The sequence below is a fragment of the Triturus cristatus genome, chromosome 1_2, assembly GCF_964204655.1.
Source record: "Triturus cristatus chromosome 1_2, aTriCri1.1, whole genome shotgun sequence".
NCBI classification, from domain to species: domain Eukaryota; kingdom Metazoa; phylum Chordata; class Amphibia; order Caudata; family Salamandridae; genus Triturus; species Triturus cristatus.
In genome coordinates, this window is record NC_140580.1 from 646,128,623 (window position 1) to 646,146,080 (window position 17,458).

The following is a 17,458-nucleotide window of genomic DNA, read 5'->3' on the forward strand; positions in this document are numbered from 1 at the left end:
GTAGGGGCACGCTTTGCCCTGCCGATCCCGCCCACTTCGACCACTGGTTTAGCTGAATTATGATGTAAGAATGTTTAGGAATAGTTCTGAAGCCCCCATGTTGGGTGAGTATTTGACTAGTGTTTTGTTCATCCCTCAAACAAACAAATTTAGGGTTTTCGTGTTGAGATGGGCTCTATTGCAGAGAGGATTTCTGTGCTTCCGTTGTCTATAACTATGTAAGCACAAATAAACTGCTGCTTTTTAATTTCGTAAGAGGTGGTTGGGGAAAGTGCCTCTCCGCCGACCTCTCATGAAATAATTATTCCTGGGAATTTGGTGATACATTTTTGTCTTAATCTCTTACCTGGAAAAAGAGATGTTTTGCCGCAATGTTTACAGTCACAATTCTGCCTTCCAGAGTCTGTCTCTAAGAGAGGCCACAGCTCTATCTGCTTTGTGTGAAATAAGCGACACTGACTGGCTGAACCCTTTCCTTCTACAGGTGATAGTAAAGACCAGGACAGAATACCAGCTGCAGCAGAAGAAGAAGAGGCGCCTACAGGTGCCCGGCATTAAAAGGCTCAACATCAACCTGTATGACGAGGTGTCTGAGAAAGTCAAGGTAATGCTAATCCCACTCAAGAACTCAGACTACACCACCGACGAGTGTCTTTGTTGTGTGATATCTCACCATGGGGCTGGGCAAGTGTACAGATAATAGAGGTGGTATGAAAAATCCTTACAATTCAAGAACCTCCATCGACCTTAAAGGGGTTAGTAAAATGTATTTTAGTACATAGTAATTAGATTGTAAGGATACCTTTTTATACATACAAATGAAAGATAAAAAAAATGAATTAAGATGTTAAATTACACTTAAGATGAAATAAATAAGGTGACAGGAAGGAAATGAATGCAAAAAGAACAACTGATGAACAGAATGTTGAACAATGTTAAACATTCAACCCAGTACAGAGATCTGGGCCTAAATCCATCGTTGTTTTGCTCACCATGCCAATTCCAGTTAAAACCCAGCTATATGGAAATCCGACTTGACCCTGCTCCCCATGGGAACAGTCAAGCCCAAACTACCAGGCCAGGTCCTCCCTGGACCGGAAACAAGGATCCCCTCATCAGCCAGGCTAGCTTGACTCCAGTGGCATGGAGACACGGGACCCAAGTGTCTTGGATAAACTAATATTTATTATGAGTGATTGTTCTCATAATTATAAGCAACTTACAAATAAAATGGAGAGAAGGGTGAACAACAGGTACACCCCAATCATTGTTCATCATACACCTCTAACCAATTAAATCTATATCCCTGTGTTATATTTAGCTGGTTTAGAGCTTTATTTAAGTATTATTATTTTAAAACACTTTGCCAAGACAAGTATAGCTCCTGCATACCTTTATGCCTGTATGTCTCAAATGGGAGTTCTATCTTTCGACATCCCCGTCTGTAAGTGGTCCATCTGCCTCACCACACACCAATGCTAAACCGTCTTTGTATATTATGGCCTATTAAGAAATGAGGGACTCCTCATACTTGGCACCTGCGACCCCACCCACTCATGACCTCAGTTCCGGTCACGGGGTACTTTAGGGCGATGCCATACCGGCCACGCAACAGTAGATGCTAGATCGCGCGGTGAGGCCAGCCCTCCTTTCTCTTAACTAGAAAAACGTTATTGTTGTGTACTGTGAAATTTTGCACATTGTTATTTTGCACCTTTGCTCGCCTGACGCACTGCTTTTAAACTGGGAATTAAGTCCTTTTTAATTTCAACGTTGGCAACACATGCAATTTTTATCTGTGCTCACTTTTGTATATGCTTCACCTACCGTATTGCGGTGTACCTTAGCTGCTAGGTCGCAGTCCCCGGTCCGTCGCGGCAATTAAGTGCCGATTGCACGGAGGGACGCCCTGCGACCCCACCCACTCATGACCTCGGTTCCGGTCACGGGGGTACTTTAGGGCGATGCCATACCGGCCGCGCAGCAGACGCGCGCAGTGGGCGCGCCTAAGGCGCGCCTAAGGCGCACCAAAGGCAAGCCCGTCTGCGCCCGTCAGCGCCCAGACCGCGACCGGCGCTGGCCATACTGTTAGTACCCCCCAGTCCCAATCATTGCGCTGGTCGCGGGAGGCATTGCTAACTCTTCGCTGTCCTCCCTGCACCAGTACGCAACGGCTTGATTTCGCTAAAGGCCCAGACCCTCCGTGCTGTAAGACATGTGGTTATTTACCTCTTTGCAATCGGAGTCAGCGGAAGCAATCTCAGACCTACTTCAATGCGTGCCTCTTAAACTGCAGATCATTGGTCAAGCACGCCACGGATATTTGGTCCCTTTTAAGCGACGGCACCTGGGACGCCATGTTTCTTACTGAGACCTGGCTCACCCTGGACACAACGACATCCATCGCTCTTGCAATCCCACCTGGCTTTAAGATGTGCCACGCTGATCGCGAGGGGGGCAAGAGGGGGGGTGGTGTGGCCATCATCTTGAGAGACACTTGGAATATGGTGTCCTCCTCTCCATCGTTCGAGGACGGCATTGAAGGTCTGTTCTTTTGCATTCACTTTAATCCCTCTTTTTCATTGGCAGGCACCCTTATCTACAGACCCCCAGACTGCTCGGTGACGGCCCTCCAGAATTTATGCAGCCTTATTGTTCAACTGTCCGTTAAATACACGAACTTTATGGTGTTAGGTGATTTTAACCTACATGTGGATGTTGCTAGCTGTTCACAAGCCAGTCATTTGGTATCCTCCTTAGAGGGCGCCAACCTTTTCCAACTGGTGTCTGCTCCCACACACACAGCTGGCCATACACTGGATCTTGTTTTCACCACTCTTGCTGAGGTTGCTATTGCGCCTCCCTCCCCTTTAACCTGGTCCGATCATTATCTGATCCCCTTACTTTTCCTCTGCCGGCTCCCAAACAAACTGAAGGCCCCCATTTTATTACTAAGAGAAATTTGAAAAATCTAAACGTGGCAGATTTATGTGACACCCTCCAGGCCACCCTTCCTAGCCTGATTTCAGATCCAAATACCGATGCTATTTCTGTGCACAATTGGATTGCAACGGCTGTGGACTCCGCAGCTCCGGCTAGAATTGTTAAATCTACAAGACCATCTCCCTCGGCCCCCTGGTTCTCACCTTCCCTGAAAATATCCAAGCGTGAATGCAAGAAGCTCGAACGAGCGTGGCGAGCTAGCTATGTTGACCAAGCTAAGACTTCATACAAAAAGGCCTTAAAAGCTTTTCATAAGGACATCAAAATAGCTAAGAGAAACTACTTCACAACCCGGATTCTGAATGCTGACCATTCAGGCACCGAGCTGTTTAAGGTGGTGAAGTCTTTTTTCAACCCCACGGCATTAGAGTCCAAACTATCTCCCTCTCCTATACTCTGTAACTCTATAGCCCACCACTTTGACAATAACATTTTAAAGGTGTATGATTCTTTTGTTCCGCAGACATCAACAATTAAATCAGACTCCCCCCGCTCCAAGCTCATGACTCCTACCTTTAGCCGTTTTTTGCCTATAACTCCTAAGGAAGCTCTAGTTACGATTCAGAACTGCCATTCCGGTGCTCCTGATGACCCATGCCCGCCCACATTATGGAAAAGCATCTCGGCCCCTCTTGCTGAAATATTTCTTCAGCTATGGAATTCCTCACTGTCCTCAGGCACTTTCCCCGATCTTTGGAAACATGCCACACTTCTTCCCTTAAAAAAGAAACCCAACGGGGACCCGGATGATCTTGGCAACTTAAGACCCATCTCCCTCCTCCCTGCTCCGGGCAAAATGCTTGAAAAATTCGTTCAGCGGCAAATGTCCACTTTTATTGAGCAAAGCGAGCTCTACACGATACACAATCAGGCTTCAGGGCAGGTTTCAGCACGGAGACGGCCCTCCTTGAAGTAGCTGAATCAATAAGATGGTCATTGGATTCAGGAGCCTCCTCCGTATTGGTGCTCCTAGATCTGTCAGCGGCCTTTGATACGGTGGACCACTCCATTATGGTCAAGAGATTACAGGGTGCAGGTTTTGATGGAGAGGCGCTGGCCTGTGTTTCTTCTTTCCTGAGTGGTCATACACAGAAGGTCTCCCTCAGGCCTTTTGAGTCGGCACCTCTCCCGCTGTGGTGCGGAGTCCCCCAGGGCTCGGCCTTGAGCCCACTACTTTTTAATCTCTATCTGGCCCCGCTCTTTTCTTTAATCAACAACTGGGGTGTGAAGGCGATTTCTTACGCAGACGACACCCAGCTGTTTTTTTCCTTTAATGAGCAGTCCGCTGAGGCCTTCAAAAATTTTAAAAGCTGCCTGCGTGATATAGCTATCTGGATGAACTCCAACAAATTAAAGCTTAACGCAGGAAAGACCGAAGTTATGTTTTTCGGTACGAACCTTATCCCTGAGGCAGATTTATGGTGGCCGGAGGAGATGGGCCCGCCTCCCTCCCCTGCCAACTATATTCGTAACCTGGGCGTAAGATGGGATCCGGATCTCTCTCTTCTGGCTCAAATTCAGCAGGTTTCTGCCACCTGTTTTAGATATTTAAAAAACTTACGGAAAATTTTGCACCTGCTCCCAGAAGATTGTAGGAAAACTGTTGTCCATGCTACAGTCACATCCAGACTGGACTATGCTAATGGCCTTTACTTGGGCCTCCCCAAATATGCCATCCAGCGCCTGCAGCTGGTTCAGAATGCGGCTGCGAGACTGGTTCGGCGCATTTTGCAGCGTGAATCTTTCTGGATTCACTATGCTGTGCATTATTCCGCGATCTTGTGGTTGGGTCCGGATTCGTAGTCTTTTCTTTGTTTTGTTTTTTTTGTTTTTTGTAGCCCAGGTGGGCGTCGACGTCCACCATTTGGTGCACCTCCCATGACGTCGTCGTGCTTCCTGCGGAAGTCCCACCTTTGGGGCGCCATCTTCAGATTCTTTTTTCCGCCGTTGGGTCTGGATCGTCATCGGGAAGCTCCAGAATTACACTCGAAGGAAGAAGGAAGAAAAGCGAGTTTCGTCGATAGAATCACTAGAAGATATCAGGAAAGGAAGAGATTTCATCAGGAGCGCGAAGAAAGGAGGACCAGCGCCCCTTTTCTTCGACGGCCTTGGAGAATGCACGCTCAGAGACCCTGAGCGCAATGGACAAGACGCCATTCAAGTTCTGCCCAAACTGCCACCACAAGTTCGCGCAGAAAGACCAGCATCCGGTCTGCAACCTCTGCCTACCGGTCGATCACCAGAGTATCGACTGCAACGCCTGCTCAGCCTTCGCGCCGAAGACACTCAGGGTGAGAGAGCGGCAGAGAAGAGCCAACGCCAACATGGATGGCAAAGGGAAGCCCCCGACGTTCTACGATCTGGGCCTCTCCACGGACGACGAGGACAACGTCGCCGAGACAGCCGAAAACTTCACGGTCGTAGAGACCGACAAGAAAAAAGAAGACGAGGTAAGAGAATCGTCGAGCACAAAACAGAAAGTACCTCGACAACACGAGGGTGACTCGAGAAAATCTGAGTCAAAGTCCACGAAGGGAGCCCCGGCGCCGAAAACTTCGACGTCCAAAGGGGGAACCACCGTCAAGAGGCCGAGCGGATCCTTAGAAAAGGACTCCCTGGTGCCGAAAGACGCCGAAAGGCAAGGGTCGTCGAAAGCATCCCATGAAACGGGCCGATCGACGCAGAAAGAACGTTCGACGTCGACGCAAGTTTCATCGAAAAGACCCGCGGTCGACGCCGAAAGCATCTCCGAGATGGAGAAAAAGAAGAGGCGGCTCGAGGCCGAAATGGAGAACATCCTTCAAAGGAAGAAGGAGTTCGACGCCAGGATGAAGGAGTTCAAGATTCCAACGGTTTCATCGGCGGACGTCGGTGAGGGCGAAGACGAGTTCGACGCCGAAGGGCTGACAAGGGATCTCGAAGAGGAAGAAGAGCCCTATTATGAGGGAGAAGCCGAGGAAGAAGACCAACGGTCGTTCTACGAATCGGCGGCATCTACCAGCAACGACGTCGAATGGCACGATCTCGACACCGAAAACCCGGAGGAGCCCGTGGACACGTACCCTTCGAGGCCTTCGCCACCCGACGACATCGGGGTCTACAATATGGTGGTCAGGAGCGCAGCAATGGCCTTCGGCGTCAAACTCGACGAGGAGAAACCGAAAGCCGATTTCCTCGTCGAAACACTGCTCCCCATCCAGACAAGGAGCCAGTTCCTACCCATGCTACAAAGCGTGATGAATCAGGGGAGAGAAGCCTTCAAGGAACCTGCGACCTGCCGGTCGATCACGCCCAGGACAGAGAAGAAATATAAGCACTCCTCCCTGGACCCCCCTTACATCAAGGGTAGCGTGACTGCGGACTCCATCATAGCCTCCACGGCCAGGAGAAGGGCCAACGTACCAGCAACTTCGGGCCCACCTCCGGATAAGGAGAGCAGGAGGATTGACCTCACAGGAAGAAAGGTCGAGAGGAACGCCGCAATGCACTGGCGCATGGCGAATTCAAATGCACTCCTCAATAGACACCAATACCAGCACTGGGATGAGATGGGGGAACTAGTAAAGCACCTCCCCGAAGAATACCGCCAGAGAGCCTCTCACCTGATAGACGAAGGCAAGAACATCGCCAACTCCTGTATAAAGACGGCGTTGGATGGGGCAGAGACTTCAGCAAGACTCATGGCCATAGGGGTCACAGAGAGGAGGCATGCATGGCTAAGAATCTCGGGATTCAAACCGGAAGTGCAGAACAACATCCTTGGCACCCCCTTCAATGGAGAGACACTGTTCGGAGCAACAGTGGACGACAAGCTCACCCAGCTGAAAAAAGAAAACGAGACGGCGAGGTCCATGGGGGCCCTACAGCTGAGGGGAATGAGGCGAGGAAATCCCTCGAGGAGACCCTACGGTAGGGGAGGAAGCCAGCAGGGGACGTCGCACCAGGCGTTCCAACAAAGTCAGCAGGGTGAAGGTCACGGACAAGGTCAGCAGAAGCAAAACTGGCAATATCAACCTCGGGGCCAGTCCTTTCGCGGGAGAGGGAACGGACGTGGCCAAAGGAGGAGAGGGGGCGAACAGCCCTCGACGAAGTGACTCAGCACAAAAGAGGACGCCTACCCTCGTCAGGACCCCAAGGGTGAGGCGCAAAAAAGTGTCATCAGGGGGAAGAGAAAATTCAAGAGCCTACGAGCATACGACACCAGTAGGCGGAAGACTGAGGTTCTACCTTCAGGAGTGGCGGCGTATAACCACAGACAAGTGGATACGGAACGTTGTGCAGTACGGATACTGCGTAGATTTGGAGAAAAGACCTCCAAACAGAAAACCAAAGGGAAGACTGAGATCGGCCCAAGAACTGGCAATACTCAGAGAAGAAACGCGGAAACTCCTGCAAAAGGGAGCCATAGAGACAGTGCCGTTCAGAGAACGCAACAAAGGGGTCTACTCAAACTACTTCGTGGTTCCGAAGGTAGACGGAGACCTCAGACCCATACTAGACCTCCGTTACCTAAACAAGTTCATCAGAACGCAAAGGTTCAAAATGACTTCACTGCAGGAGGTTCTGCCACAGATAAGAGAAGGGGACTTCATGGTCACCGTGGACCTCAAGGATGCCTATCTTCACATCCCAATAAACAGAAGGCACAAGGGCCTTCTAAGATTCAACATCGAACAAGAACACTACCAGTTCACGACCCTGGCCTTCGGATTAAAATCAGCACCAAGGGTCTTTACAAAATGCCTGTCGGTGGTAGCGGCGCACCTACGAAGGCAGGGAATACATGTCTACCCCTACTTGGACGACTGGCTGGTCAAGGCAAACTCACGCGGAAAGTGCGAGAGGCACGCAAAACGCGTAACAGACACCCTCACGAATCTGGGATTCTCGATCCACTGGGGAAAATCATCGATGGAACCGGAGCAGGTGAAGATTTTCCTGGGGGCAAAGATCAACTCCCGCAACAGTACAGTAGTGCCCAGCGACAGGAGGACAGAGGCTCTACTGAAGGAGGCGAAGCTCTACCAGAAGGGGCGAGCTCTGACAGTGAGGGCTGTGAGCAAGATGATGGGGATGATGGCGCCCTGTATCCAGCTGGTGCCGAATGTACGCCTGCACATGAGACCATTCCAGGAATGGCTACAACAACAATGGTCACAAGCAAACGGAAGTTGGGAGGATCTAGTGGTTGTTACGCACGCAGTGCAGGAGGAGATAACTTGGTGGAACAGAGACAACATAACAGCAGGGAGAAGCCTGACACCACCAATCCCAACAGTGACCATTACCACGGACGCGTCGCAGAAGGGATGGGGAGCGCACATGGACAACCTCAGAGTGAGGGGTCTATGGGCCCCAGCAGATGCGGTCCGCCATATCAACTACCTCGAGTTGAAAACAATCCTGCTAGCCCTGAAGGCATTCCAGAGGCACCTGTTCAACAAGAGGGTGTTGGTCCAAACAGACAACACCACGGCGATGTTCTACATCAACAAACAAGGGGGAACACAGTCGTTCCCGCTCTCATCCCTAGCTCAGGAGATTTGGAGATGGGCCATACCTCTCAGGATAGATCTACTGGCAATTCACCTACCGGGGAAGGACAATGTGGAGGCAGACTGGCTAAGCAGGCAGACCTCAGCATCACACGAGTGGGAGCTCAATGGCCAGGAAACGGAGAAACTCTTCCGGAGATGGGGGACTCCCACAATAGACCTTTTTGCAACACGCCACAATGCAAAATGCCAAAGCTTCGCGTCCAGGCAACCAGATCAGCAATCCAAGGGAAATGCCCTATGGATAAGCTGGTCGAGGACATTTGCCTACGCCTTTCCACCGATGATACCCCTGTTGCACAGAGTGCTCGACAAGTGCAGAACCAGCAACATGACCCTGATCCTGGTGGCTCCGCAGTGGGCGAGGCAGACATGGTTCTCACAAATTCAAGAAATGGCACAAGGCGACCCATACAGGTTCGAGAGGAGGAAGGACCTGCTCTCAATGCAAAACGGAGAGGTCCTGCACCCAGAGCCAGAGACCCTCAACCTGGCGGCATGGCTCCTGAAGACCTAGAGTTCGCACACCTAAGATTGCCGCCGAGCACGATGCGAGTGCTACGGGAGGCGAGGAAACCAACTACACGAAAATGCTACAGCGCAAAATGGAAGAGGTTCACTGTGTGGTGCCGGAAAAAGGGCCTGCAAAACAGAATGACAAGAGACTCAACAGTACTGAGGTACCTCACACACCTTCTAAAGAGTAACCTCTGCTCGAGCTCACTAAGGGTACACCTAGCGGCCATCGTGGCCTACACCAGAGGTGAAAAAGGTGGAAGTTTCTTCAGCTCGCAGGTGGTGAGGAGATTCATGGAAGGAGCCAAAAGGATGGCCCCCCCGAAAAGGTTGCCGCCGCCGGCATGGAATCTGAATGTGGTCCTGACGGAGCTCATGAAGGCACCGTTTGAACCCATTCACAAGGCCACACTGCAGATGTTGACTATGAAAACAGCCTTTCTGGTGGCCATAACCTCACTACGCAGGGTGAGCGAGCTTCAAGCACTAACGCTGCAGGAACCCTACATTCAGATTCACAAAGATAGAATAGTCCTGAGAATGGACCCACACTTCATGCCCAAGGTAGTGTCGGCGTTCCACATGAATCAGACTATCCAGATACCAAGTTTCTTCCAAAACCCGACTACAAACGCAGAAAAGGCACTGCACACCCTCGATGCCAGAAGAGCGGTGATGCACTACATTGAGAGAACCAAGGAACTCAGGAAGTCGAAACAGCTGTTTGTGTCCTTTGCTACTAGCTTCATGGGTAGGCCAGTGACTAAGGGCACCATCGCAAGGTGGATTGCCCTCACTATTCAATTCTGCCACAAACAGGCTGGACAGGAGCTAGCGGAGGGGCCGCAGGCTCACTCCACAAGGAAGAAAGGGGCCACCGTGGCCTTCCTGGCGAACACGCCCATCCAGGACATATGCCTCGCGGCAACTTGGGCATCTGTGCACACGTTCACGAAACACTACTGCGTGGACATTCAGATGAACAAGGAAGCACAGGTTGGACAGAAGGTGCTTCAGCACATTTTCAACGACCAGCGCTCATCTACCACCCAGCCGCCACAGAATTAGGAAAACCGCTACAAAGTCTGTGCACAGCATAGTGAATCCAGAAAGATTCATGCTGCAAAACGAATAGTTTCTTACCTGTCGGTGTAGTTTTGCAGCTTGAAGATCTTTCTGGATTCACTAGCGAACCCACCCACCTCCGCCAGGAAGATGAGGCTGGAGGAAGAGGGGGTAAAAAGGAAAAGATCAAAGAAATGAAAACATACAGATAAAGGGACAAGAAGGATTAATCAATCGCCTAGGGTTAAAAAAAAAATTAAAAAAAAAAGAGGAAAGGAAAAAAGAACCCGAAGATGGCGCCCCAAAGGTGGGACTTCCGCAGGAAGCACGACGACGTCACGGGAGGTGCACCAAATGGTGGGCGTCGACGCCCACCTGGGCTACAAAAAAACAAAAAAAAAAAACAAAGAAAAGACTACGAATCCGGACCCAACCACAAGATCGCGGAATAATGCACAGCATAGTGAATCCAGAAAGATCTTCAAGCTGCAAAACTACACCGACAGGTAAGAAACTATTCGTTCCTTTCCGGCACCATGTCTCTCCGCACCTCCGTAGGCTACACATTATCTTTAAGGCCCTGACTCTGGCTTACAGGGCCTTGCATGGAAACTGCCCACGCTATCTGAAGGACAGATTATGTCCCTACAAGCAGGAGCGGTCGCTACGTTCTAGCTCACTCAACCTACTTCACCCATATCGGTTTAGAAAATCACGACGAGGGGGTAGATCCTTCACGGTCAATACAACCTCCCTCTGGAACCACCTGCCCAATTATCTACGTAAGGCAACTTCAGAATCCTGCTTTCGGAAAGGTCTGAAAACGTGGCTCTTTGACTCAGCTTAATCTGGTCTCCTGGATTCCGGCCTTTTCTTTTTCACCTTTACATGCCTCCTAGCTCCCTCTACTGTTAGCGCCGGGACACCCCTGTTTGGGGTAGCTGTCGCGCTCTACAAGCCCCATTATTATTAATCTACACTTGTTACACAGGGCAGTAAACAATGCTTCTTTTCAATTCAGAATGCGCACAGAAACATTGCTGTTGTATCTTTTTAGTTCATCTGCTACAGAACTACACAAGGCCACTCCTCTTGCATCAGAGCCCTAGATACAAAGAAGACTAAAAAGATACAGAGAATGGGAAAATGTATTCTCTGGCTATTAATGTGCGCAACAGAAAAATATGTGGCCGTTGAACATATGCAATTTGTTGCAGAGAGCTAAAAACCCTCTTTTAATGGAGGCCTGAGTTGGAAGCCCTGAAACCTCATCCTGCGTTCCAATGCACTTAATGCACAGTTACTATGTTGACATTCAGCACGGTTTTAAGTTATATTATCTGAACATATGTAAAATATATATATAAAAAAAAGCTTGACACATGTCACCCCCGTTTTTACTGAAATTATCACATTTGACCTTTCCCCCCATCTTGTATGCAGATTAACCCTTAACAATGCATAACTAACCTATGTATAGTGTAAATAATAAGCATCCTGGAGCCAAGGACTGCGCTCTTTAAGAAATAAATCAGTTCAATGAGCTTTAAGAGTGTGAGGCTTAGTGTGCCCAGTACTTCAGACCCATCAATTCTTCTTGCTGGTATTCTCCAGTGAATCATTGTGTGCCAAACTGTGTTCAGGGAAATGTAAGCCAGTCTTGCACTTGTTTGCTACGATGATAGTCCCACTGGCAAAGGAACACTCGAATATCTTTTTATCAGCTTCTTTGATAACAATAATACTTTCCCAATTAGCTAAAGGGCAATAGCACTTCTAATATATAATGGAATACTCAGCCGCGGTCCGTGTAGGTAACAGCGGTGGGGCGGAGTAAAGGGGAATTTCGAGGGATGATGCCAAGGGATAATTAATTATTTATTTAATTTTTCCTCCGCATCGTCCCTCGAAATGCCCCTTGACTCTGCCCCACCGCCACACCGCTGTTACCTGCACGGACCACGGCTTTCTCCGTTTACTTTTCTTCACATGTGTATCACTACGCCGGTCCTCACCCTACTCAACGCCTGGATACCCTCGCAGTTGATTAGCCACACTTTACAAATTCACATAACATAACATACTGCCCTTTGGGCATGTCTTGCCAGCCTATCTCATAGCCCTCAAATATTGTTGAAGGCTTGTCCACACTTCTTGATCAAACCACCTTGCACAACTCTCATGGCCGCATCGCTTCTTCACTCCACCACGGTCAAATACTCAAAGCTGATATCTCAGAATACATGCCCCTACTACGGCTGCTTTATCACATTAACCTCTACTCTTATCTTCTCAAGTCCTTCCTGATGAATCTGCTTCGCAGCCATCTCTATTTGCTCCTACTGAATGTTACTCAGTTTAGTTCTCTCTATCGCCCTTTTTTATGGCTTCCACTTATTCGATTTGCTCTAATACCTCAACCAAGCTGAAGTAATTTTTCTTCCACAATATTATATTACTGCCCCCCGCCCCTTCTAACCCAGCGCTTCCTACTGTGTTCTATCTGGAACTCCTCATCCAAAGACTAGTCACAGGATCTGCACTTACACTTGGGAAGGTCTCAACCCCCTAAGCACCTTGACAGGAAAACCCACCAAGTGCGGATACTCTCCACTTTGAGGCACCCACCTTGTAAATATGAGTGTGTGCTATGTATTTCCACCTGCTTAGTAATTGATTCGTAATTGATTTTACTGCCCTTTTAACATGATGCCATTTTCTTTAGCTCATCCATTACCCACAATGCTACTGATCTCACTGAACTGGATGATTACATCCAACCTGATCTGCTAAAAGTACTCTGCCCTTAACCACATGAAGTGAGGTCTCTACATCAATTTACTTCGCGCTGCTGTGCTATTTGCTAACTTGGGTGTTTGGTAGAACAGAGTGCAGCCTTGCTGTTACCTCAGTGTGTTTTAAGTGCTGGTTGTTGGAGGCGTAGTGCAGCAGAGGCAGGTGAATCGTTCTTGCCAGACACCCAGTAGATGTTACTCGTGAGGCTAGTTAGGAGGACATTTATGAATGGGATGTCTAGGTGGCTCATATGCTAAGTTGGTCTGGAGTAAGCAGAAAGAGCAAGTGCCAGATCCAAATCGCTTTGTGAATAGTGGGAGAGGTCTACCACATTCAAACTTTAACTTCCTTGCATTTGAGGATTGTTTTAGCAGGAAAGCTTTAACCCCTTGCTGAACCGGTTTAGACACATCCACGCTATTGCACAGCCCAATGCACAACAACGCAAGAGACCTTTCACCATATTTCTTTTTCTTGAATCGCTTCAAGCGGGTTGGGGAGACTTTGCACAAGTTACCAATGGGAGATTAGGGATGACCCAGTGCTTGCATGAATAGTGTGCTCTTTCCCTAGAACAGTGAATGGAATACACCATAACGAGTGTTGAATGATGCTGCATTTTGAATAAGAGCCACATGTTCTTCTCCACTGACAGGGAAGCTTCTTCCAACATCCATGACCAGCTAAAGGTGAGAAAGGTTGGTCCATTTGCCCATTATAGGCTCCTCCATCTTACCTTCATAGGGAAACTTGCAGTTCTCCATCGTTCAGGCGCGGATATGTTCCACGCATTCAGAGATGTTGAACTAACTCCCTCATCCATTACCCACTCTAAGGTCTAATGTTATCTGCATGTATCTGAAACTCAAAGTGTGTGATTTGATGAGCTAGGCCTGGGGATATATGTGCATGTGGCAGTAGTGAGACAGATAACTCTCATCGACCCACTACACCCACCCTGAAGTAATACATACTGACATGTAGGGTTCAATTTGAGGGAAAGGATTTGATTACAGTCCATTCTCATAGTTGCTTGCACTTAAAGGTCCCTTCTCCAATTTATGATGCCTGATAGGTTGGCAGCTGGTACTTTGCTTTTCTGGCCTACCAGAGTGGGTTCATCAGAGGGGGTAAACACAGCTTAGGGAGTTTCTTGAAAACAGATCCACTGTGTTCTGATTGGCAAAAGGATTTTTAGAAGGTCCTGACTAGTGAGTGACTCTGTCTCTCTCCCTCTATCCCATTGCCTCTTTTAACTATTTATGACTTCAACTCTGTATTTTTTCTTTCCCATATGTCTCTATCATTTGCAATGTGTTTCCACTTTTTATCCTCTCTCCCTCTTGTTCTTCTTTCCTTGCTCTTTTTCTCTAATTTTGGAACGTATTATTTTCCTATAATTTGCTCCATTTCTTTCTGCCGCTCTCATTTTCTCTCGCTCTCTTGTCTAGCTCTCTCTTACACTATGTGCTGTCTGACTTTCTTTCTCCATTTAATCTCTCTTGCTTCTTTCTCTTCTTCTCTCTTTCAAATTATTTTCTATTTCTCTGTCACTCTCAGCGGCAGCTGGTGGCATTTGAACGTGGTGGGGTGTAAAAGTTGGGAATTACTTTTATGTAACGAGCGACAGGAGCAAGCCTAATGGACAAATGTGGAGTCCTGGGTGGGTCCTCCTCTTGAGAAAAATTGAAAAAAGATTGGCAAATGGGGTGTTCTAAAGCAAATTAATTCAGTGATAAAGCAAGACTTATAAAGCAGTGGGTATGTGTTTTTGAAACATTAAACACATACAAAATTGCCCCATAGCTTACTGCATTGATATGTTCAACAGTTACTGAAATTTTGAGTCTGTGAATTAAATATTATTAAGGCCTGTAGAAGGAGTTTTGGCCTTCAGTTATATGCACTTTATGTTAGATATGTATGCCCTTTGACTCTGAATATCTTGTCCGTAGGCATATCTTCAATCGCCTCTCTTTTCTCCTCAACACCCTCTTTTCACTCTTCGCCGAATGCACTTCCTAGCATCTCTCTCACTTTACCACTTCAAACATACACTGCACTCACTCATATTTAAGCAATTTATTTCCGTTTTCCTTGTAAATATTTTGACATCCGTGTATTCCCTTCACACACATTTCCACAGAGGCCAACCCACTGACAGGCACTTTGCTTTGGCTTCAGCCTTAGCATCAGAGCTCTCAATCAAATCCCCTCAAAAACATCTGGCACAGCTCAGAGTATGTACTATGCAAGAGTAAAAAGATGCATGGAAAAAAATACAGAAACTCAACGTGATAAAATAGCTTACAATTTTGGGGAATGCAAGATTAAGTAAAAACATGTGAAATAAGAGAGGAACTAAGTCACTGACATGCATTGCCTTAACGCTTTTAACATTCATTGTTCGTAAATCAATCCGTGTTTTTGGCATTAATTTTAAAGGCATGAAAATAGGGCAAGGTTTATCACCATACAGCAGATAAATGTCTTTACTATGAGCACATATTTTTCCCTTTGCCCTTGACTTGGATTTTTGGATCAACTTCGCAGGGAACAAAAACCTTGCTTGTCTTTTGGATCAATTTCACAGGGGAACAAATGCAGCAGTTCTACTTCTGAAGAGGCCATCGATGTACAGGCAGGGCTGGGGTGTCACAGTGGAGGAGGTTAGCGTGACCAGGGGTTTCAGCACAATACATAACACGAGATTAACATTATAACACTTACCATTACGGAGTGTTTGCATCCCCATCTATGTGGGGGAAAAGGTGGGATCTATTCCTCTGAATGACTGACGCTGCCCTCATGCAAAGAAGAAGACTCTGACATCCGAAGCTGTGATGCTGAAAGCCTCATCGGCCTATAGTGGATACTACCATAGACTACAATGGCAATGAAGGGCTATGGAACGGTAAGCCCTGCGTTGTGCGTCACAGTGCAGAAAGTTGATTTACTGCCTGGCTTCTGTCTCCTGCTTCTGAGCGAGGCGGGCTGGGCAGCCTGGGACAGACAGCCCAGACTTATATACATCGATCTGTTTAGAGATACAATTGTGTCTCTAAATACATCGATCTAGCTAATATTTGTGCTGGAATGTGTAGGAATTTCAGTGGGGCACAGGTATACATATAGGAACCCCTGGCCACTTTATTTCTCTTTTGTCCACCTAAAGGTATCCTTACACTAAAAAGACTAGGCATAACTTGTGCATGCCACTCATGGATGAATGGCACACAGTAATGATATAAGATACAGTCTTTGTATGGTGCCTTAGTCCTGGAGGTCCTGTTGCCTTATATTGTGTGTGTCTTCATCCTTTCCTCAGGCTTGGTGCAAATTTGTTTCTACTCTTCTTTCCTTTTCTACCCTTCAGCTTACAGGCCTGATACTCATCACCGTGGCCTTCCTGGCATGTCTGCTGATGTTGGTCATGTACAAGGCCCTGTGGTACGATCAATCGAGCTGTCCCGAAGGCTTTGTCTTTAAGGTAAGACATACATTTTTGCACCACAGCACTGCAAAACTAGCACAAGTGAGATATGCGGAAATTAATAATACAGTGACCTATCTGCATGGATGCTGATTCTGCTTTGTACTGATCTTGTAACAATGTAACAATGTAAAATTATAGACGAAGGTTGTAGTCATGAGTCAACTACCAGAATATCAAGGTTTTAATATCGTCCTGCGAGGATATCAACTGCAGGATATCCAGTCCCACTACATTTTCTAAGGTAAGTATATCTAGGTGAGCATAGATTAACTATTCTTAACTCCACATCAGCTACCCTTGATGAAACATCTATGGGGCATATTCTCAAGGACTTATCGTCGAGTTATGGGCATTTTATCGCAGCCAAAGTTGCGATAAATTTATCACCCCATTCAGAAACTGGTGCAAACAGCCGATACCACCAGTTTACCTGCAATAGCATCCGCAAAAAACATTGCCACAGATGACCCCGGCAACTATCGCTAATGAGATGCAGATTGGGCGTTCCCGAGCAAAGACAGCGGACCTTCAGGGAACGCACCAGCCTCATAGACCTAACACCAGACAGTGTCATTGCCCACTACAGGCCCAAAAGGACAACCATCCTACGCATCCTGACCATCATTGCCCACAGGCTGACGGTACCAACACAGCGGACAACCAACATCCCACCTCAGACAAAGCTGCTGGCTGTACTGCACCTGTTGGCCTCTAGTACCTCCCAACCAACAACCACCAGAGTCGAATGAGTTTCACAGCCAGCCCCATCCAAGTTCCTCACACCTGTCCTGGATGCCATCATCAGCCTGGTAACCCAGTACCTATACGTCCCCCACAATGCGCAGGAACAGCGTGAGACCAAGCAAGGACTATACGCCATAGCTTGATTTCCGCACATGTTGGTAGCAATCAACAGCACACATGTCCTACTGGTGCCCCCTGCCGACACTGCACACAACCACCGCAACAGAAAGCACACGCATTCCATCAATGTGCAGGCAATAGTGGACCACCGGGGACTCTTCAC

At 47.9% G+C, this 17,458-nt stretch overlaps 1 protein-coding gene across 1 annotated transcript in view; it reads left to right on the top strand.

Moving 5' to 3' along the window:
- CALY (calcyon neuron specific vesicular protein) overlaps positions 1–17,458 on the top strand; it is a 104,489-nt gene that overhangs the window by 51,839 nt on the left and 35,192 nt on the right. Inside the window, exons 3-4 of the mRNA XM_085607955.1 lie at positions 485–604; positions 16,312–16,425. Of these exons, the coding sequence (XP_085464081.1) occupies positions 485–604; positions 16,312–16,425 (234 nt within the window). The remainder of the gene's footprint in view (positions 1–484; positions 605–16,311; positions 16,426–17,458) is intronic.